Below are 24,130 nucleotides of genomic sequence, written 5' to 3'. Positions count from 1 at the left end.
ATCAAATGCTGAAACTGTCTTCACTCATTTCATTGAGCTGCTCTTTAGACAAAGCTCTAAAGTTACTAGGAGTGCCACGTGAGAAGAGAGAAACTTCAGAATTCAGTTCTCCAAATAACAATTTTGTTCAATCGTATAGTATATGCTTATCTGAAACTATGGCAGTTGATTTTTTTTCAGCATGGTGCTCAAGTCTTTCTGTGAGACTGGGTACAACTTTGTCCATTAATGTCTGATCCCTGAAGTAATTGTCATTTATTTCACTGTAAGAAAAGACTGCTTTAAATTTTTAAAATTTTTTTTCTTAATCTGGTTAAATCTGTGCATTTTATCACACAAGGGCATTATTGTCTGACTGCTAATGATGGCATTGGCATTATTTTGCCATCTTTTTACCCAAATTTGTTAGCTGAATACTTTAATTTGAGAAAACTGAAGCCTAACTTAACCATCATGAGGAATTCTTTAGAAAATTAATCAGGAGAACTTCATTTAAGCAAAATAATTTTTATTTTGTTAATGCTACAATATTGAATCTTTTAGGAGCCTTTCTATACTGTAGTAATCCTACAATAAGTACTTTCATTGGTAAAATACTTCAAATTGAAAAACTAAAATAATCTGTCATACAAAATCAGTAGTACCTTTGAAAGAAGTTATTTCTTTTTAGCAGTGCTGATTGGAAGATGTTTCTTAACATTTTCAGAAGCTGAAATATTGTTTACTTTTGACTTGTAACATGAACAGATACTTTAGGCTGCAATATTGTTTTCTTCATATGAGAAAGACTGAAAATGATGTTTTTAAAGGTAGATGTTGGAGAAATATCAAATTTACTATTAGAGTATCTTCATAGTATTCCATTTACGTATTTCAAGATGATACCATATGATCACTGAGTGTACTAGCTGTATGGGTAACAGGCCTTAAATAATGGCTAGTCAAACAGTATATTTTCAGACCCTTGAGAACTTGAGGTTTGACATAAATTTCGCTATACAGTTTGAACAAAAAAACATAGCTGATAGCGATATGCAAAGGAAAATTTTGCCGCAAGGTTAACCTTACAGCTGTATAACATGCCACACATTTGTTGGAGTTCCATTGCATACAATTTGTCTGATAAAACAGTCCATAGATAAAATAGTTCATACTTGAGGGTGAAGTAACAGAAGATGTATCAACTTGATTCTGGAGTCCAAAGCCAAAGGAAAACTTTAAGTGCACAAAAAACCTGTGCTTTTCTCACTTTCCTCTTCCCTCCCTATTTCCTCTTTCCATATATCCTCAATGACTAGCAAGTCTGCTGATACATTCTTAATATATCAGTGTTATCAGCTATATTTTCCTTACTTATGATACTCCTATATATGCTTCGTTTTGTACTGCTTTATCATTCCATTTGAAACTAAATCTTTTGTAACTACACACTTAAAACCTGCTCTTTTTTTCTTGATATAAATGTATTTCATCTTTTCTTAGTCTTTTTTCACATTCTAAGGAACTGTTGAATATATGAAGATTTTGCTGATTTAACAAGACAGAGTAGTTTACTCCAGAATAATATTGCAAACCATAACTGGGTTTTGTCCTACTTGAATTTCAAACATTTTTTTAATGTTGCTATGAAAGTACACTGGTTGAAAATTTGTCCCTAACAAAGTTAGAAGCAAAATTTCAGTGACTCTAGAATGGACAGCTTTTGCCTTTGTGACCACAAAAACTGAACTTTTAAGTGAGTGGTGATGTAATTATTTACTGCAGGTCTTGTTTGTGAACTGTACCTAATTTTCTTTTTATCTAGGGAAGTAAACATGATGCCTTTGTACTCAGTTCCAGAACCATGATAGACAAGCATTAATCCATCTTTTGTTAAGATAAACAAAATTCAGTTCTAAACAAAATTCTGTAAATACTACAAAGATTGATAGAGGTTGTTACTGTAAAATTGGCCTGGAAAATGAAATTAGATTGCTTAATCATAACTAATCTTTTGGTCTTACATTTTAATTTATTTGAGTTGTTTGCCAATTCCTCTCAGTACAAGCATCATTTTGAAACTGCAAGGACATGACGTACACATTATACAGTATGGTACATCTGTTCCTGCTCAAGTATATTTATGAAGAAATTATTTTCATACAGCAAGTTTCTAAGAATTGTATTAGAAGTTAGAAATTTTTGCTTCACTTAAAATTGATTTATACTATGATAAAAGAGAAATGGCTTGGATTAACAAGTTTCTTGTGTTTGCAATAAGTATGTACAGCTGTAAGTATAAAGTCAACAAGTTTCCATATTCTTATGGTAAATTGTAAAAAGTAATTGTAGAAAATATACACAGGTACCACCTTAAAATGTATAACTTTAAATCTTAAGTTACAGTCTTAACCGTACATTTTTAAGAAGTTACTGTACTTTTCTTGGCTAAACACAGCAAAACATTATAAGGTTTTAAATACTTTTAAAGTTTATTGATTTATTACTTTGCTTAAGTCTTACTTTTAGTTTTGGTATGACAGAAATTATTTTCTCTTTTTCTATAGCTATTGCATTTTCAAATATTTTGGTTGTGCATTTTCTAAAAGTGCACAGAATATTCTGTTTTTTTGTAATAAAGTTCAACAATAAGTTTGAAGATGCTCCTCTCCCCTAACAAGTAAAATATCACTTGCCACATCACACAAAGCTTCAGCTTTTCAAGCAGTTCTTACTAGAGGTTACTGGTTCCCCAGAGAGACGTCAAGCATAAGGTACTTCGGACTAAGACCTATAAAACTTGGGTTTCATAACAAACTTTCTAAATTCAGTTTGCAATTTGCTTCTTGTAGCACCATTCTGAGTGGAAAGAGCCCTTTCAAAAATTTCTTTTCCCACATACAATTAGGTTACTTTAAAAGATTTACAGTACTAGTTTATAAACAGTCTGAATCTTTTTCAGTCAGTAAGCAGTAACATTTGAAAGGATTACTTTATTATTATGACAACTATAATGACAGTTTTTGCCAAAGGGGAGCATCTTACAGCACTGCTTCCCTAATTCTGTAAAGTTTTATATATTAAGTTAAAACTAATAATATATGGATTTGTATAGCATCATCCAAAAGAATTTCTAAAAGACAGAGTATTTCATTTAATTGTGAATCAAGCATGGGAACAATTTCACACACTGATGAAATTCAGCTTGTTCTGTGGTGAATAATCACAACAGTTTAATGGTGCATGGCCGTAATAACAGTAAGAAATAGACATCATCTACTTGAAGTGGCTAGAGAACTGTTTACGGAAAATGTGACCACCAGAGGTACAATTATCCTCAACACAGGGATTTACTTTCTAATAAATGCCATATATCTCATTTTGGGAGTATATGTACGCTTCTTGTTCACTTAATACTATGTGTTGCTGTCAGAGCAGCAGGGTATTATGGAGTTGGTGTGGTTTTTAACATTTTCTGTATGAATCGTGCTGTCTCTCACTAGTGGATAGGAATGCTTTTTTTGACTTGTATTTACGGTGTGCCAAATGGCAACTACAGGAAAGACGTTGCAAAGCTCACATATCTGTGAAAGGGGAAAGTTATTGAACTGTGTGACACTGGATTAACTTGGCAAAGAGCTGTACAGTATTTTACTTGTAGGAGAATCTTTAAGGCCCAGCTCACACTGATGAAGCCAAAGAGGCAAATAAACTCTTCTTCCAGTGCGCTTCAGAATTTATACTATCTAGAAATTAGTAGGAAAATGTCCTTTATATGACTCAAGGGCAGAGCCATGGTAAGAACTTCAGTCTTTTTCCATTTTCCCATAAACACAATATTTTTTCCACAATGTTTTTCCACTTGAGGGACAGTCTCTGAACATTTTGTGAGGTGGTCTGGTTTAGGCCCATCCAGAGACAAAAGACCACAATTAGACCTAAGTACCCCAGAACTCCCAGAGGACAGGGAGGACTTAGCTGCGGATTATGGTCCTGGACAAAACAGACCAGGCTACTTAACTTGGTGAAGAAAACGAGACTTAATTTAGTCTGCCTTGAACTAAAACATAACAAACAGGTATCCAAAGGAAAAATAATACAGACTAGGGCAAATGACGGAAGTGCAACCAGCTCTTTAACATCACCTTTCCCCCACCCCTTCTCTCTTCCCGGGCTCAGAGACCTGAGCCCAGTGTCATTACCTCCTTCTCCCATAAGCAGTGCCTGGGACAAGTAATGGGGGATGAAGTCAGTCCTTTCCTGATGTCTCTTGCTGCTTATCACACTCCCAAGAAGTGTTCCTCGTCAGCCCTCCCTTGCTCCAGCTCAGTCTCCCACACACTGGGCAGCCCTGCACAGGCTGCTCTGTTGGGGTACTGCAACCCCAGTCATCTTCTCCAAGTTGGGGTCTAAACTGATGCTCCCTCTGACTCAGAGTCTCCAACTATCACCTCCTCTGTCACAGGGTCTCTGCTTCTTGTCATGGACTGCAAAGATGTCTCTGATCCAACAATCTCCTGTCTTTTCCTGGCTGCAGGGTCCATGTGGTCTCCTCCATCCTGCCCTTTCTTTCCACTTCCCTCTACACATTTCAAATTCCTGTCCTTAAATATTGAACACAGAGAGGCCAGATTGGCGCAGCCGGGCCAGAGGTGGGTCTGAACCTCAGAACTAGAGGAAAGTCTGAGAACTCTTTACCGGGCCTACACTGCAGCTCCCTACTCCTCCCACCTTCCCCCCCACCCATTACCAAGCAAAAGTGGCTCCTTGCAAAACCATGACAGAGGCTTTTAATATTATTATCTACCAGCTGAGTGGTTTAGAAAATCAACACAGGATGGAATAGTTTTGGGAAAGCTTTAACAACTACAAAATTAAAAAGTGTTTTTTTCAGAATACAACTTCAAATGGGTTTTTTCTGTTAATCATTTTGTGATGGCCCTGGTGAGAATAGAAATCTGAAGGTAGGCCAAAGTGTTAGGATTGTTCATCTCCAAGGGTCATATTGATCCAGCATTTCAGAACTCAGTTGAACACAAATGCTCATATATTTTCCAGACAGTCAGTACTCTGCACTGTTACGGGGTTTTTTTGCTCCAGAATATGACATTGACAGAGGATGATACCGAAGCAAATGAAATTGAGCTTTTCTTCCTTGCAGGCTGATTTATATATGTGAATTATACAATAGTTGAATGATCCCCGTCAGCAGTATGGTTTGATACTGGTCCAATATTGTTTCACATCTTCATTTATTATATTGATGATGGAAAAAGTACACTCTCACTAAGTTTGCAGATGTTACAAAACTGTGAGGAGTGTTTGATACACCAGATAGGTGTTCCCATTCAGAGGGACCTTGACAAGCGGAAGAAATGGGCCAACAGGAACCTTATGAATCATAGAATAATTATGGTTGGAAAAGACCTTTAAGATGATCAAGTCCAACCCTTAACCCAGCACTGCAAGGCCCATCACTAAACTAAACCATATCCCTCATCACCTCATCTATGCGTCTTTTAAGTAGCTCCAGGGATGATGACTCCACTACCTCCCTGGGAAGCCTGTTCCAATGCTTGACAACTCTCTTGATGAGAAAGTTCTTCCTAATTTCCAGTCTAAACCTCCCCTGGCGCAACTTGAAAACTTCAACAATGAACTGAAACTAGAGAATAGCGTTGATATAGTATGAAATCCCGTTTCAAATATTTACTCTGATTTTATGTATCCTGATGCAAAATTTCACTTAATAAAATATCCTCACAAAGTTTTAAAATTTAATGTAGCTATGCATAGAAATAGGACTTTGATATTTTAATGGCTTCAGTGGTAAAATTTGTATCTCCCTGATTGGTTTTTCAGTAAATCGCTTAGTTTAGGTAAATGAAATATCAAACCAAATATTGCAATTGCAGTTACTTCTAATTACGCATTCAAAGAGTTTACTATTTTAGAAATGATGATTTCTACTTACTGTGTAATTCATTTTAGGTTCTATGGTCTTTGGAATTGGGTCATTGGATCTCAGAGGAACCATATGAACTTTCATCCACCTTCCCTGCAGCTCCTGTAAGTTTAATGTCTCTTTAAGCTTGTGAACATTACCTGTAAAATGATTGGCCCTCTAAATAAGTCTTGTGAACAAGAAGACTTACTAGAAAAGATTTTTTTTCCCAAACAAATACTGTAGTCTTCTCCTTCATCCACTACTTTTTGACGTGTATACAAATAATTCATTATGCATGGAAAATGTTAAAGAATTGATTCAACAATTAACGTATGAATAAATTAACTTTTTATTTAAGTGTCTTTTTAATTTTGTGGCATATGTTCTTTCTGTGTTTGTATATAAACTGGAGAGGCACATTATTGCCTAATGGAAAGATTATTCAGGTCACAGACTCAATATTTGCAGTCCAGGAATTACTTTAGCAATGGAAAACTACTGTGGGCTTCCAAAACTACTAAGTAGGTAAAATGAAGCATTTTTCCTGCCTTTATTGATCATTCTAAAATACTGAATTGTGAACTAGTGCAATACTGTGCATGTGAGGGAATGGTGTCTTTGAAGACTCAAGTGTATCTGCACTCCAGGTGTTGTAATTGATTAAGCAGTAATTTTATTTTTGTTTTAAAGCAAGCTGAATTGTAGTAGGTTACTAGTCAATCATTCTAACAGTTTTGCCAAGAAAGGTTTCACGATTTCTCTTAATATTGAAGTAGTTTGTTAAATATATTATCATTTGCTGCTCATTTCTCAAAGTTTCATACAAGCTTTGAAAAAGAACATTTACCGGGGGTTGACTGTTATTTTTACTATCATTTTATTAACTGTTAAGAACTTATTTTTAACATTGTTCCTAAATCTTTATGTAAATTTATACGTTCAAGGTGAAAGACTTTATGATAAGTTGTATGTTCTCAAAGTGAAGGAAAACAAACTGTAAAAGTTACTCTGAAATAACCCCTAAAAAATCATAATCCATTATAATTTAGTACTTTCTCTAAAAGTAGATTTTTCTTTTATATAGCTAATATGTTAAAAACAGCAAAACTTAATGTGAAAAATAAATAAACGGCATGTTTCCACTCCCCTGCCCTTTTCTATATTTGTATGAAAAAAGAAAACTACTTCAGATTAGGCTGATTTGAGTTTTCTGTTTCTACTGAGACTACCCTGTCTAATAACTGCATATGCTATCAGTAACTACATACATAGCATTCTTTGGAAGGATTCCTGCTGGGGTTGTTTTTTAGATTCTTGTTCACAATTTTTATTCTTAAAGCAGAATTAAGGAAGGCTTGAGAGACGGTAAGATGATAAAATTGAGCGATGTGATGGCTGCACTGAGAACCTCAGTCACCTGTTTGCAGAGAATAAAGTCAGTGTCCAATGTGGTAATTCCATCACCTTCCCAGTCAGTTCCTTATTGAGTCATCCTGGTTTCTTCCTGGAACAGATAACTTATTTTCTAAGATCTCACTATTATTTGAGCATGAATGGTGGTTTTATTCCCTTTCTTCACATGTTATTCCTTTCCTGCTTCCTAAGAAGTATTTAGAGAAAATGGAAGGGCATTCCAGATTTGTATACTGTTTATTTGATTACTGGAAGGAATTAAAAGAAAGGGTTATCTTGCTGGTATGTTTGAACTGTTTGTACCAAGTCCAAAGCAGTTGTTGCAGCCTTCTTTTTCCTATTATTGCATTCCTTCCAAAATGTTCTTCTCTCACTCACTTCACTTGGGGTTTGGTGTTTAAGCCACACAATCTCATTTGATAAAATGTCGTTTAAAAACGTATTCACACAAAAATTTTACACTCATGTTTATAAATTACTCCATTTTCCCCCAAAATTAAAAAGTTTCATTAAGCAATTGATCCATTCAGTGTCTACATCAGTACCTTCTATCACTTTTCCAGAACAGTAATCAAAAACCTTAAGTTGTATAAAGACTTTTTTTCCAGCAAATTGAAACTAGCCAAGCAATATTTAATTATTCTTGTCATATACTGTTTTCTTACAAAAATAATGAATGCCAAACAGAAATTATCACTGTTTTCCCTTGCCACACTGAGCATTTATATTGTGCCAGAATCCATCAAAGTTTTTAAGAAGCTTTTCTTTTTCTTTTTTTTTTTTTAGATTATTGGGCTGGATACATTTTCTGAAATATTGGAAGTATTTTCTTGATGTTCAATTAAATGCAGTGAAGCAGGAAATCAGTAATCTAGACTCAGCTTTTCTATTAAATTTCATAGAAACATAAAATAGTTTAGTTAGAAGGAATAGTTAGAATAGTTAGAAGATAGTTCTAAAGGTTGTCTAGTTCAACACTCCTCCAATGGACGTGTCCAATCCAACCTCATGGATTTAATTTAATTAAAGTAAAAAGAAAATCCAATTTTCCCAGTTCCAGCTTGTGGTTGCTGCCTTTTGTCCCTCTCTTGTCCCATTGTGGTGCACCTCCAAGAAGGGTCTGACTCTACCTTCTCTGTGTCCTCCGTCAGGCAGCTGTTGACAGCAGTAAGGTGTCCCCATCCCCTGCTCTTCTCCAGGCTGATATAGGACAGCTCTCTTGGCCTCTCTTGGTATATCACATGCTTCTTGGTAGGTCTAGCTTCTTTACTAGCTTCATGACCATCTGCTAGACTTGCACTTTAAAACATTTCTTAGAAATTCATGAATGCAATTTTGTGAAGTAGGTTGGGTTTTTTTAGTTTGGGTATGTGTATCCTTACAAGTTTGCTAGGACAAACAATATTAAACAGTAATCTTAAATACACTGATATTATTTTATGCAATTCTTCAGGTCATGATTGTTAATTTGTGCTTGTGAAGTTTATGTAAAATCAGATCATGAAGTATTATTACAACTTTTTTTTTGTCTTTCCTACCCTTTTGTAATGTTGACACCCCTTTTTAGTGAAGAATGGTGGAGGTGTGAGTCGTGGCATACTCTGACAGCAGCTTTAATGACTGTCTATATAAAATGAAGAGCTTTCTTCCATCTTTCTCAAAATCATTCACTAATTTTAAGATACAACACCTTTTGTTAAGTAAGCCTGCAGAAATGTTGTGTCTGGGTTTTTTGTTTTCTTTTGGTATGAGGGAAGTTCTTGCCTAGTAACTAACTCAACTCATCTGCTGAAATTAAAAGCTGACAAAAATACTAGTTTAAGGCAAAGACTAAGCACGAGAATTAAAATGGAAAGTTAATTTGGGGAAAAATATCCACAAAATTATGTTATGTGATTTATGAAGAAATATTGTCTTAATCTAAACCGCAACAGTACATAGTTTTAAAGCATGCAGTAAGAAAATTTTTAAAAAGCAAAAATCACTCAGTAATTTATTCACATTGTGGCATACATCGAGGACCTACCTACAGAGAACTCCTAGGGAGAAGTCCTAACCTCACTGAAAAACACCCAACAGTATCACCTTGGAGAACCTGCAAATTTTTTTTCCATATTTTTAAAATACAATAATTTTTTATCTTAAATCATTAGCATAAATTTTATCAAAAAAACCCACATGCATATTTTTTTCAGTTCTTTTTTTTTACAAAACATATAGATGTACTACAGCACCAGGTGATAACTGATTGTCATAGACAACAGGACATCTGGTGTTAATGCCGTTGTCTCTGCTTATAAAACACTGTTCAGTTATTTTACAGCTAAATGACAAGGAAAGAAAAAAAAGTGCAATCTTCATAAAAATATAAGGAAATATATACTATATTGTAATTTGCAAGGATTTTTGTAACCTAAAGATAGTGACTGTAGTAAGTACAAACTGAAGAAAATTGTGATTTTTGTACAAAGTACTTCCCAAGAATAAATGCAAAACATTTAAATGATATTTTTCCTCTGTTAAATAAAGTAGTATAGGCTATTGGAAAACATCCCTGAATAAGTGTAAGAAGTTGTTTGGGAGACTGGGAGAAAGAATGTGTTCTTTAGCTACAGAACTGAGATAATTACAGGACAGTATTTTTTATGTACATAAACGGCAAATGACACAGAGAGATAAATAGTTCTAGATCTAGTTAAGTGTTTTATATTAGAGTAATGTTTGAAGTTCGGTGATGAGGCAAAATGCATATTTCTAAAACTACTTTAGGTATTTTTCACAGTTCCAGTTATTTACTAAAACATACATAACATAAATGATCAGCAAAACAGAGTCCTTCAGTTCTCTGACAATTTCTTGGATGTTCTTTTTATTCAGTTGTTTGGCCAAAACACTGTTATATCAGGTAGACGATTTAGATTTTGTGTCTGGTTGAATAATATGAGCTTCAGCTGATCAGGGCTATTGCAATTCAGGAATTGTACTGAACTGATCTCTTCAGAACACTAGCGCATGTTTTCTGAGCTTGAAAATGGGACAAGTTGTAGATGTGTGTTTATATGCTTGCAAATGAAGTCTTTGAAGACTATACAATACAGAATTCACATAATGGAAAAGCATTTAGAAATCTGCTGGTCGAATCATCATCGTCGTGGCTTTGAGAGAGTATCCCGAGCCTTTCCAGTAGTACCACTTGATACCATTGAACTTGTTGTTGTTCTGTCGTAATGGATAATACATCCCATTGAGATTAGAAGGACCGCATGCATCAAACCACCATCCTGCAAAGTAGCAAACAAAGAAAAAAAGTCAGTTGAGGTAATTTTCAAAATAATATATAAGGACATTCTGATGTCCTGAAATGAGAAAGAAATCTGAACCTAGTTTTTCATTCTTATGATATGGAAGTGTCAATACAAAATAGTTGTGCCTATTAACTACATATTCTTGAAGCTTATGTAACACATTGTAGTTTAAAATTGAGAAGGGAAAGTGTTCAATCAAGCTTAACTTATTATCAGTATCAAACATTACTGTTGACAGTCTGAGAGCAGAAATTGACTTGAACTAAAATGAGCCTGAGTTGTCTTGGGTTTTTACCCATGCTTTGGTAAATTCCTGTTCTTCACAGGTTTGAACTCTTAATTCTCTTTAGAGGATTAATCATGTGCAGATCAGTTCAAAACCTCTGTGTCGAAACTTCCTAAGACGGAAAAAGAGAAAAAAGCAGCCCAAACGTACTTTGTATCCTTATGGTCCTGACTTGTTAGTGGGTCATAAGGAAAATGTATTTTTATACATAAGATAATATTTTTATACTTCTGCATAATGGTGATAATTTATGTGTTCTGTTTTCCAGGGCAGTAATCCAATTATCCTTTCAGATAAACAGAAGCTGTCTTTTGTCTTGCAACTTGTGCTATAGGGAAATGAACCATTGCTTAAGTGATAACAGGGGGAGAAATCAAATTTACAAAGCAGTTGTCAACATTTCAGAGATTGACAAATCAAAGAATGGCTTGTGTGGTGCAAGATAAAAACGCCACCTAAAACTCCAATAACTAGTGAACAATCATTAGAAAAACATATAGATCTCTTATCTGTGGTGTATCTTTGACATTTGACATATGGAATTAAATACTTGTACCCCTCTGTGCCATGTACACCAGCTTTTGGTAGTTTTCTTCCCCTCAGAGTAGTAAGGGAGAGGGTTTGTGCCTGAAGAATCAGGAGACATTTAACTGACCAACAGAATACCTAGAACAGTTTTTCGAGGGGGCAGTGCTTTGATCTGTGAATGTTATCTCATTCCTTGGAAGAAGAATCTGCTATGTCTCTGATTAGTGCCACAATAGCAGACTTTTTTGTACACCAACTTTAAAGGCATTTTTCCCTCCAGTTTGAAGTTCTCTTTTTTAACTTTAACCTTTGTCAAATGATAAAATATTTCATTTGGACTCACTAGTGTACTTCTTCAATAGTCAAAATTTACTATTTCAAAATTATCACTTTTTATCTCATACACAATTGCAGTGCCAATAAAAATAGGAAGACTGAGAAACAAAAAAACATTCCTACCTCCTGTTAGCATTTGTGAACATTTGCAAATACATTTGTCATTGTCTGCATCCTTTGTGCTAAAATCATTTCCTGGTTGGCTTATACTACTTATTTTGCCCGCTGTCCCAGTAAGTCCTTTAAGGTAGATCCTGTAGAAGTGAGGAATGGAAAAACAATTACTTCATGGAAGTTAATGGTAGCTGGTAGCTGATCTGCAAAATAATGATGGAATAGTTTGCAATAAATATCCTGTTCAAATAGTTGAGATCTTTTCAGGCCAATGTACTGTTGTAAACTGTTTTGCCACATAATGTTTTCACATGAGCAGAAAAGGTCAGCGTAATACTCTAATGAACAGCTTCTGGGAATGATTTGTTCATGTCATATTAGACAAAAATGAGAGCAGGTAAATATGGAATTTTTCATATAGATCATGCATTTCTTAATACTGTAAGTTATTTTTTCAATCAAGTCTAAAGTTTAAACCAAACCTCCTTTTATTCCTATTTTGCTATTAGAACAACATGGCAATGTAGCATTATAACTTTGCATCTATGAGAGACAAAGGCATTACTTGCACTACTGACTACCAACTAGTAACTGAAATTTTAGGAGTTTCTCACTATTTACTTTTCTACTTTCCTAATTACTTTTCCTTTTCACATCCTTCATAGATTTATCAGTGTTATACCATCACAGGCATGTAAGTTTGCTTCAGTTCCCTGGTAAGGTAAGCTTTCAGTGTGGCTGCTCTGGTTTGGATCTGCTTTCACAGGTGCAGAAGCAATCTCAATAGGAAGGGACACAGGGCACTGAACTGAGGAGGTGATTACACAGCTATGACTGTCGCCTTCAATTGGAAGGGCTTAAACCCTCTGTTCCCAGAGTATCTCTTTGGAGATGGCATTTCTATATGAAATAGCTCATCCTGGTCAGTATTCTATTTGTTTAATGAGGAGATCTGACACTGTGAGGAGAATTAACTTGTCACCTGGTCAGCCTCCCTCTTGCAGGAAATTCGGTGTTTATGATATAAGTCATGTTTGGTAGTTTAACAGATTATTTTAACCTATTTTATATTCCCTATTTGAAAATATTAAGAATGAATGAATGTTTATTCATTTAGGTTTCAAAAGATCAGCTCATTACAGATTTTCTCAAAAATATATTTCAAAAAGTTAAATATTCTGTTTTTTCTTAAGGTGAATTCAAAATTCTGTAAGCCAATTATCAAGACCCAACCAGATACAGTCCTGAGCAACCTCATCTGACTTCATAGCTTTGAGATAGGAATTCTGACTCAAAAGTCCATTTTGGTCTGGTTTTCTATGAATCTATGAGATTTAAGTTTTATGGCCCAACTCAAAATCTTTCCAGCATTCAGAATCTATTAATGTTTTTAATGTAATGGAAGACGCTCTTAACAGAATACTTTCTCAAGTATTTTTCACTATCTTAATGTTAAATACATTCTTTAAACCACTGTCTTTTATGATGCAGTTCATGTTTGGTTGCATATGAATCTATTTATAGACAACAATCTTAGTTTTCAGTAATTATTTTTTAATATTGTAGATGGACAAGGGTAACGACCCATTTTCACAAAGGTTGCCGTTATCAGTCTTTTAAAGCATTACTTTAAAAAAATCTCTGCTGCAGATTCTAACTGCTTCCAGATGGGAAAATATTTGCTTTGGAGTTGAGACAACTGTGTACTACTCAAGCATTAAGATCTAATGTCTTGCGGGGGAGATGCTGATAGTTTTGGATTGCTTTGCATGTAAGACTTGAGTTGAAATAACAGAATCAGTTCTGCCAGGTGTAAGATTGTCCTTGTTTCCAAAAATTGTTGCTAGAAATCTGGCAGAAATTAATCTAAATTTAGACAATTTTTCTGTCCAGTCACCTACAGCTTTATGAATCTGTAAGAGTGTTATAAAGAAACATTTCATGGATCATGTAGTAGGAAAGCATCTGTTGGAGTGTCTAGTTTCTTCTACAACCAATCAAACGATATCTACTGGATTTACAGAAAGCCTAGAGAATGAAATATGAACTGCCCATATATTTCAGATGTGGGTGATACTATTTCAAAATGTGTTAGTCTGAAACTATCAAAAATGTATAATACTATGATAACATGTAAGTGTAAAATATTTATTTAAATTATGTATTATTTCCTATTTAAACCAAATCAGAAAAAAATGTGACACTTTACATTTTACAGAATGATGGAAGCATAAGTAATAGGACCATTAAAATCTGGTGTTTAAATTGATACATTTATTCGGGTTGAGACTGGGTGTTTTCTATTAGCTTCGTTTTAACAGGCAGGTGAGTTACTCTAAGAGTCCAAGCCAATGGGTCACAGGATAATGTAGAAGGACCTTCTACCTTCATGTCCTTCATAACAACAAAACAGCTCCTACTAGCCACTGTCTTAAGTGGAAAATCTCCTTGCAGTCTTATCCATCTTGTTCATCCATCTTCCAGAAATATATTTATTGTGGAGAATCAGGATTTGATATCAACTGCAGACAGGTTCCTATAGCCTGAAGACTGTGCACTGCCATCCACTATATTGGCATATGTGTCCTATCTTAAACCATACCATATCTTCATCTTTGCACATCTTCTGTGTTACACTTACCCAGTGTGCACTACTAAAGTACACATTCTCTCCATTAGAAGAAAAGAAAAACACAATTGTTTTAGTCAAAGGGTGAAAAATGGAGCAAACAAACATGAGTGAACTGAAAAAAATTGTATGAAATAAGGTCACACATCGGTTTTTTTTAATTCAGATCAGATTTTTCTGCTTACCTGTATTTTAGTTCTTCATTTGCAAGAGAGAAGTGGTCATACAATGAATATGCCTCGTTTCCTTCCCAGTCTTTCAAGTGTATTTTAAGAACATAACGCTTCTGATTAGTCAGCTGAGAAACAAACTCATTTCCCAGCCAGTACTCCCCAGCAGGATCACCAAATCCCTGTAATTCAAGTTGTATATTTAAATGGCTTTGTTTTGTTTTTTGAGTTTGAAATGATTGCTCTATCAAGTCTTTAACAGTTTTCTGTCAACTAAGAACTCTACTGTATCTTTGAGGATTATAGATCTGTAATATTTAAAAAACTTAAATTCAGCAAAGACAAACTTAGACTGAAATAATGAATCAGTATTACTTAGTAAATTTGGAGCGGTTTCTATGTTGCCAGTAGAAACACAAATATAAATAACTCTAAAAATGTGGACATATCACAGAACAGATGATTAAATAAAAGTGAAGTTTCTCTTTAAAAACAAACATTACGCTTGCAGGTCTGCTTAGGCAAACAACTTACACCACTCAGACATTTTTTAAATTAACATCTAAGGACAAAGCCAACTTTTAAAACCTGCTTACATTCTAAAGATGCTATTAATGGAACTTTATTATATTTCAGATAATAATAACTAATATTAAGTCTTCATAAAACAGTATTTACCATCTTGTACTCTTTCCAAGTCCGGTGAAAGTCCACACTACCATCTTCACGTCTCTGAATAACTGTCCAACCTCCTCCACCAGTTTCCATGTCACAGTAAGCCTACCAGAGTAAGCATTTAACAGCTTAAGTGCATGCAGTCAGGGGAAAATGAAAATACAAAGCATGTAGTTTGTGTAATTCTATATAACGGCAAGTTTGAAAGTGCACAAATGTAAAATATGTATTAACCTAAAAATGCTGGTTTTCATAGCTGTCACTTGAATCAGTTGTGGTTGTCCACAAAAAAAAAGTGATTCATAAGTATTTAGCACTTAACAGGATACAAATGACATCTTAAAAATAGCTAATAGCTGGTGTTAAAGGAAGAAAAGATGAATGTAGCTTCTGATTCTATACTTCCCTCTTGCACTGATATTTTTGTGAGTTTGACAACTAGATAGTTCTCCTAAAAGATGTTTTCACATCTCTATCTTTTTTTATGAAAGATCTCTTCCCATGGCTTGTCAGAATATACATACTGCTAAATTCAGGTAGTGAGCAAAATGAAAATATGTTATAATTTCCACTGTCACTGTTCAATGCATTCACAGATGGTCTGACCATTGATTGGTGGAACAATTATCTGAAAGTTAAATCTTGAAGCCATGCTATTATACAGACTGCAATGAATATTTTATACCCTAGAACACAAAAGAGACAACGACAAGAATATTTACAAATATTCATAAATCATCTTTGCTTTTACCAAGTTATTGCAAAACATTTGAAAGCATTTACATGTAACAGGCAGTTCACTGAATTCAGTTTTAGAATACAAATGCATTCCTGGCACAATAAAATTCAAGTTTGTACATGATTTCTTCAGTAAGTTTCTGAGTCTAAAAGAGAAAGTGACTGAGTTAAATAGAATTCTGGTGCATATTCGCTGCATCATCAGGGGTAAAATAGTATTATTGAAGGTTTCCATATACTGGGGAGATGCTGATGGAAAAACATCTTTTGAAAACTTAGAGGCAATTTTGCAATTACATTTGGGAAAAATAGTAGATAAATTAACAAGAAAATCTTGTGAATATTTGGGACAATTTTTCCTGAGAAGGAATTTTAAATTGTTGCATCCAGTTCTGCTTTTCTGAAACTAAGATATTTTAAAACTAGATCTGCAAAGTGAGTGGACATAAGCTGGTGTAAAACAGTGTAATGAAAGTCAAAGTGACATCCATATCTATTCCGATTGCATTTCAGTACTGATACTAACTTTAAGAAAAATCTTAATTTATTGTACAAGTATTCCTGTTTGGATTGTTCACAATTAATTCTCTAGGCTTTCTCATTTGGAAGTTTGGGGGCTTTTTACCACTTTATGTCAAGATATTGAAGTTCTGTGTCTCCTTCAGAATGACTTCACATTTCTGAAACGTTTTTAAATCAGAGTTTGATTATTAAATTACATTAACTTCTAATCTGTATTATAGATCTTTTGTCAATTAAACAAAGTGGCACCTTTCCATTTACAGTAGCAGAGCCAAGATTTGGCTTCTTACACTTTGATAGGATATTTGATCTGTAGAGATTAATGTAAAAAAAACATACCTACATCTGAACATTTCATTATGAATTTGGATGCTTCTTTCTTTGCTTAACAAAATCTCACAGTGGTCTTCCTTCTAACCTAACTTACTACTGCTTCTTGTGACAATGTGCGTGTAAATGTCCCAAATCATGACCAAGTGACATTGAAGCTGTATGTCTTTTTTGTACTCTTCTATGAGAGTCTGTCTTATCAGTGTTAGCAGTTAGCAGATTTGAGTTCACTGAACTGTTAAGACATCTTGGAAATTCACTGAAAAAGTATGACTTTAGGGAAGTCAGAGTTTCCTTCTGTTCTCTATTTTGTGTGTCATCTTAAGTCTGCTCCTTCCTAAGTTTTCAATATAGTTGGCTCTTTCAGGGTATGCAAGTATTTATGTGTATTGTACATATGTTATATACGTATATCTTTATATAAAACAAACTGAGTATTTACAGTGCAAGCAGTGGCATATATACCATTCAAAGGCATCAGACTTCTTAAGAGAAGTCCTTAGAGCTGCATAAACTGAATATATTAGTGTTTCGGCAGGCTGTAATACATTAGAAGTACATTACACAGATCAATAATCATGAGACATTCAACTGGAGACTTTTAGGAAAGACAAAACAAATAAGGAAAAGAGTTGTATTAGGGATTATTTGTATGTCACGTGACTGGAATGTAACTGAAAGCAGAACTTTAATTTGTACTGATGCATGCAATTCCTTACACCTCAAAGCCCATTTTTTCTTTGTTTTTACTAACCCTTGTATTTAATGACTGGTAAAAATTTGGTAACAGTACATAAACAAAATATAAAAATAAAAATTAAAATTAAAATAAAAAACTGCCTTGAAAAGGAAAGGCTGAAGAAAAGGTATTGTAAAATATGATCAATGTTTTAGAAAAGCTAACTCATGTGATGTGTAATACATATGTAAAAATTAATTCCACAGGAGGCTATGAGAAGGGATACTAGGGATGGGCTAAAGCAGATGCAGATACTTGTATTAAATATTGCTACAAGTTAACATGCTAATTTAACAGTGCTCAAGAAGTTTACTCTGAAGCTTCACCTCACTGACAGGACAGTATAGACAGACATCTTTATCTGTTTATCGTGATTCTGAGAACAGAATCGTTTTGCCCTTATCTGAAATGCATAGTTTTTAACTACTTATGGAGGGAGGCCAGGTACTAATTTATATGGGCCACTGGTTCAGTCTGATATTGCTATTGTAGACATTACTGGTGGTTTTGAATGTTATATGCGATTTCCTTAATGTCTATCATCTAAATTTCAATTCAGTTGGAATTACTACTTTGAACATATATAACCTTAAAATAGTACTTAATGATCAAAATTTTCTGATGCAGTGAATGACTGTGAATGTCTTACATAAAATATTCCTTTTACAGTCAGTATCCCTTTTGTATGTGATTGGTAAGTCAGCTAGCATTAATGGACACGATAGGCTCTTTCGCAGAAATGCTAGGGATCTGCAAATTTGTTCCAAAAGGAAGAAGCAATTTACTGCAAACTGAAACACATAACAAGCAAGTGATAAAGTCCTTAAAAATCTCATGCAGATTTTTCTTCCTAGGAACAATTTTATAAACTTTATGTTGATTTGGGAATATCATTTTTCCATACCAAAAAGTTCCATGGCAGTCATCTCTAAGTGCTTGTAAAGGATGCCAGTTTTATGGCCTTGGGAAGATAAACACTTTTCTTCCTTGGTTGAAAAGTGTGGCACAGGCAAAGGCAATGTACTGGTTACATCATCTCTTTCTAGTGTCATGGTAACTGTTTTAAGAGATGAGAAGATTATTGCTGTTTGAGATTTCAGTGTAGGTACATCATGGTTGCACACTAGCTACCTTGAACTACCTAAAAAGGGAAATTTCTATTTAACAGATATTAAGTGCTCATCATACAGTGAAATGTTTTGCTTTCAGGCTTGACTGGCAATCCAGAACCCTGTCTTTCAAGTCCTCATGAGTTTTTCTCATGAAATCATTCCTTTGCTTTACAGTTCTTTTTCTTAGAAATCAATTTTCTCACTAAAGAAGCTGAAAGTAATAACCGTAAAACTAGAAACTTTGAATTTACATACACACTTGAGCTTTAATTTGGGGAAAAATAAAGTCAATGATGAAAAATGGTGGTAAAGATTACAGAAATAAATTCAATGAAAACACTGAACTATTTTTATTACTTATTAGTATATATACTTAAGTGAATGATATGAATTCATAAGTAATTTTAAGGATGGTGATAGGCTATTCAGTAAAATTAAGGATTTGCTTAGTTTAAAATAAACACAATAAATTGCTATTTCAGTCTACAGAGGGAACACAATTTCCTCATGATGTACGTGAAAGATGGACTATAAGTTCTTTTTTGAAAAGTCTTCATTGTCCAGTAAAATAATACACATATGAGGCTTTCTCTAACGTGGACTACTAGAACAGAACTCTTCCAACCTTTCAACCGAGCCTAGGTTTTATATCCAAAAGAAAGAAATGTTACATTTCATAAAACTAGTAAAAATAGTTACCAAGATTATGCAGGCAGCAGGAGTCTTCAAACAGATGCCAAAAAGAATAAAGAGTTTAGCCTCTCAAATTACAGCAATTTGCCAGGGGGAATATTTGGTTTATCTTGTGAACTGCTTCACTATAACTGCCTGTATTTAACTGTCTATATTTCTCACCTTCAGCTAAAGATCTGTGCCATATTTTTGAAACTGCTTTAATCTACATGTAACCAGAAATAGTCCCCTTTCCAAAGATGACAAGTGTGTAAGCTGTGAGCAGTCAATTCAATGTGTTCACTGTCTAGGATGCTGGCTTTCAGAGCAAGTAATTTTTCTTTTCTCTTATACGTTATGATATTTGGTTTGTAACTGTTTTCTGACCTATTTTCCAAATGGTAAGGCTCTGGCTGAGTTATGAGGATGAAGATCCACTACAGTTTTTATACCGAAGCACGTGCAGTTTCCCCATCTGTCTCTAGCTCTTAGAGATATGACTAGATAAGCATTGTGGTCTTAATTTGCTGGTTCTGGAAAAAAATAACTACACGCATGGTTTAAACGTAATTTAACTTCATCCCAGTTACCACTGAAAAAGACAGATAATGAGACTTCTAAAAATAACAAAAAAAAAGAGCCCCCATATATCTTCTTACTGTACTGCAGAGCCTACAAATACGCTCTTCTTCAATGCCTGGGGTTGGAAACACACTTGTGTATGTGTATTTTTAGATGTAAACTCCATGGCATGGGCTCCTTTTGAAATGACTAGCTATTTATCTGGGTGATCACTTTCTAGGAAACTTATGCAAAACCATTTTGTTGCTAAATTCAAACTTGCTCAAACACTTTCTGCAAGAAAGTTTTGGTTAAAAAGGCCTTAGTCTGGAATGTGTATCAATTCCAGGATGAAAATTTATCTCAACAGGGCTGGAAATGAGGAAGAGCTTATCCACTGCTTCAGCAACTATTATAAGATTTGGGGGTAATATGCCAGTAATAGTTGTGGCAATGGTTGAACATATTAGGTAGAGTCATCCAGACTCAACTATCCTGCCTGGTTAAGACCAAGAGGTTAATTGGTTCAGGTGATTGTTGTAAACATGAAGTTATTGACTTTTCATGGGTTTGTCTCTGTCATTTTTCCTTGTGTCAGCAAGTCTTTTGCTGTTTTTCCTCAGTGTTTTTAAAAGGACTTAGCTTTTGTCCTGGTACAAGAACAGGAAAGCTTGAAAATATTAATGGAATGAAATAGTTGTTTTCCATTCAGCTCTCATATACAATTCTTTAGTTTTAGATTATGATGGGAGACAAATTAGTAAAGTGAGATCAGTTACAGATTACACAAAAGTTGTTTATAAGCCTGTTGGGAGGTCAGAAGGTGTTAAAAGAGGAAAAGACAAAAACATAAACAGCAGTGCAGCACTTTTGGCAAATAAAAAAGGTCATTCTGTTTCCTGGTCTGAGTGGCCATCTACATCATAAACAGTTGAAAATGGTGTAACATGTTGATTTTCCCTAAACCTTCATTTCCTTGACAATTCCTCTTATACATTTGTATTTGAATAAAAAATGTACATCAGATTAAAATTTTTTAAGTCTCTTATTTTTAATGTCATATAGGAAGTAAAACCTTTGTTGTCTTTTTAAGTGTATTTTTCATTATATTTGAAGTGGGCAGAATGAGAGTCCAATTCTGTAATATTATTACATTAATCACTATTTGAATTATTATAACTTATTTTTTTTTACCTAGTCAATTACTAAAATGAGTATTTTTGTTAAGAGTTTGAAAACTCCATGTTCAAATGTAAAGCATTTGCTATTTTATAGTTAGGAAATTTGCAATTGTACTTTTGTTTCAGGGATATAATAGCTTGTTAGGCTTTAGTTTTACAGAATGTGTGTTACTCTGGCTTCTCAGATCATACAAATTACCTAAACATTTATGGTTTTAAAAATGCGGTGTTAAAGCTGATGACAGAAATTTTCATTCTACAATATGGCATGCACTTGTCTGTGCTTTTATACAATATGCATGCTCTGTATATTATATTTAATAGTAGAATTACAAATAAAGGTAAAAGCTTGAGAGATTTAAGGAATATAATCCTTCCTGAGAGGTCTGCTGCAATCTGTTACTGTAGAGATGCAGTAACTTGCACCTCCTTTAGCATTTAAAATTGTGACTGTAGATATCCATGTTATTTAAATACCATTCGCCTTTGTGTTAATAGAACACTTTATTGGATCTTATGTAGCTAATTGTCTTATGGAGCAGACGTACTAAATACAGACTACACTACTCCAAAGGAATACCAGTATCTTTTATTTCTTTTCCTCCAAGAAAAGGAGACTACAGATATCATCATTTCTCTAGTTGGTATTTACAAAATTTGCAGGTTTTATGCATTGTATCTTATAGATCTTAGCCAAACAAGTTTCTTACTTTCTTTAGTTGAGAACTTTGTAAAGGTAAAGATCACAAAGTCTGGCTTGGGCTAGTTGAGGTTCTGGCACTTCAAAGACTACTCATTGGTGAACCTGATTTTTCAATCTTTGCCATCAAAACTTGGGGGGAAAAAATGCTTTCTCTGTAAGAATTTTAACATATGTTGTCCCCTCTTTTTCTCTGCTTTTTTGCATTTTCTGTTAAGTTGGGTTTTTTCCCCATGTATTTCTGATATAAGAAAGTAGAGCTTTAGGAATTCCATTTAATATTTCCTTTTTTTTTTAAGAAGATGTCTACCATGGGAAATTATAAAATGAAAACATCCATGAGTACCCTTCCATGCCCTTGATTTTACCTCATTTTGGCACCTGAAGAAACTTGGGCATATGAGGGAACTAAGAATTTAGAGGAGATTGCTGATCATTTGCAAAGCAATTGTGTTGGAGGTAGAGATTTTATAAAGAAATTGCAGTAATATATTGTTTTAATTGCATTAATTATGGGGAAACAAAGCATGAAATTCTGGTATGAAGTGAAAAACAAAATGCTCATTCATTTCAACTGAGCCAAGACCTCATGTGAAAGATTTCTTCTTCCTGTGAAATACTCAGGTCTATAAGTGATGAAATGGTAATAAAAAGTCACAGAATGTAATAAACTTCACCATTAACTATCCTTTGAAATAGCATATTTACCAGATCAAATAAATTTTTAACACATAGTCTGCCTAGGTAGAACTTTACAGCCATCCTACCTTTTTTTCTTGTACAGTGTTTGAAACTGTTAAAGTGTAGATCCCACTTGTTGTGAGTCCAGATTTGAAAGCTTCAGCACAGTCTTTAAAACTGATCTGTTCCTCTTTAGCTATGAAGTTGTTTTTAGCTGTTAAAGAGACAACAGAAATTGAAGGCATTAAGAGGAGATTAATAAAAGTTATTAAGAAGAAATTAATTATATAATTAGCCTAAAGCTTTGCAGTTCCAAAAAATATGCCTGGTCCTAAAAGAAATGACAGACCAAGGTATTAATTATATGTGTTGTTATTTTATGTTATTTAGAGATGTTACTCTGAGTGTGGCTGCTTGACAGGTTGAGAAGTGCTGACAATAAGCTGAATAAGAAAACTTAGGATATAGCATCTCGTTCAGTTGAACAGTTTCCGCTTCCATTCATTGCCTTTCTGGACTCCTACACGCATTATAGCCTCTGCGTGCATTACCTACTATTACAAAAATATCTAACTAGCAACTGATTACATTAATAATAACCTTTGGCCATTACTCTAAAATTCTGAAATCTAACTTAAGACTTACAAAGTCTTCTATAATACAGCTCACTGGAATAACTTCCCTAACAAGGTTTTAGCTAGTTAGGGTTTTTTTACCTCTGTGTTGAGCAGGAACAACTTTGTATGTACCAAAGCTGAAGCTTGGTAGCTCAGCCCAACCTACTAAGGAGACATCCCTTCTGGAATTCATTTGTGTAAAAAATACTTTTCAATATGCCTAAGCATTCTTATTTTCCAGAACAATCTAAGGCTCATCTTTTTGTTCAGATCTTTATTAACTATGGAGTTTGGAATTTCCTGGCATTTGCCTCCTGACTGATATTTCATATTTGACCCTTTGGAGTTGGTTGTGTGTATTTTCCCTTTTAATTTAATCTACAAGCACAGCCAGTTAGTACAAAGTTTTAGGTGCCATATAAACACATGCTTATATTACAGTTGCTTGTTATGTTCTTTTTATCTTGATTATTCATTATTTATCTGTTTACATGCTTTGCCTTAACTATAAAAATAACACATTCAGTGTTTTAATTGCTTTTCCACACTCTATTGTTTATATACGGTCTTAGAAGCTTTCCCTGCTAATTTTGTCTTTTTGGCAAACATTCATTATTTTTTCCACTCTGGGTTTAACAGTGTCGTAGCCAACGTGACTTTGACTTGTTTACTTATTTGTGGACCAGCATAGCAGATAACATCAGCAGGAACATGTACTGCCTTGATTATGGTATTTAAGGAGATAGTAACAGTTATTAAGAAAAAAAAAACTTGGGATATACTCTTTTTAGAAGGTTTATACTCTGTTTAAACCTTCAACATCATATTATGCAGGCCACTACTGAAAGCAAGGACTTCAAAACATCCTTTTCCTTTTTTGTCATGAAATTTACAG

The 24,130-nt window shown here is 34.2% G+C and overlaps 2 protein-coding genes across 3 annotated transcripts in view; one reads left to right on the top strand and one right to left on the bottom strand.

Moving 5' to 3' along the window:
- Positions 1-24,130, top strand: part of MCPH1 (microcephalin 1) — a 127,775-nt gene that overhangs the window by 40,868 nt on the left and 62,777 nt on the right. The window contains exon 12 of the mRNA XM_061989720.1: positions 5,971-6,048. Within this exon, the coding sequence (XP_061845704.1) occupies positions 5,971-6,048 (78 nt within the window). The remainder of the gene's footprint in view (positions 1-5,970; positions 6,049-24,130) is intronic.
- Positions 9,319-24,130, bottom strand: part of ANGPT2 (angiopoietin 2) — a 42,583-nt gene continuing 27,771 nt past the window's right edge. For both annotated transcript variants that reach the window (XM_010196299.2, XM_061989721.1), the window contains 5 exons: positions 22,705-22,832; positions 15,386-15,487; positions 14,723-14,889; positions 11,918-12,048; positions 9,319-10,620 (listed from right to left, as the gene is read on the bottom strand). In XM_010196299.2, coding sequence (XP_010194601.1) covers positions 10,460-10,620; positions 11,918-12,048; positions 14,723-14,889; positions 15,386-15,487; positions 22,705-22,832 — 689 coding nt within the window. In that variant the 3' untranslated portion in view covers positions 9,319-10,459. The remainder of the gene's footprint in view (positions 10,621-11,917; positions 12,049-14,722; positions 14,890-15,385; positions 15,488-22,704; positions 22,833-24,130) is intronic.

The sequence above is a fragment of the Colius striatus genome, chromosome 2 (assembly GCF_028858725.1).
Source record: "Colius striatus isolate bColStr4 chromosome 2, bColStr4.1.hap1, whole genome shotgun sequence".
Lineage (NCBI taxonomy): Eukaryota > Metazoa > Chordata > Aves > Coliiformes > Coliidae > Colius > Colius striatus.
The sequence above is the reverse complement of the archived record's forward strand: the minus strand, read 5'-3'. Positions and strand labels throughout refer to the sequence as shown.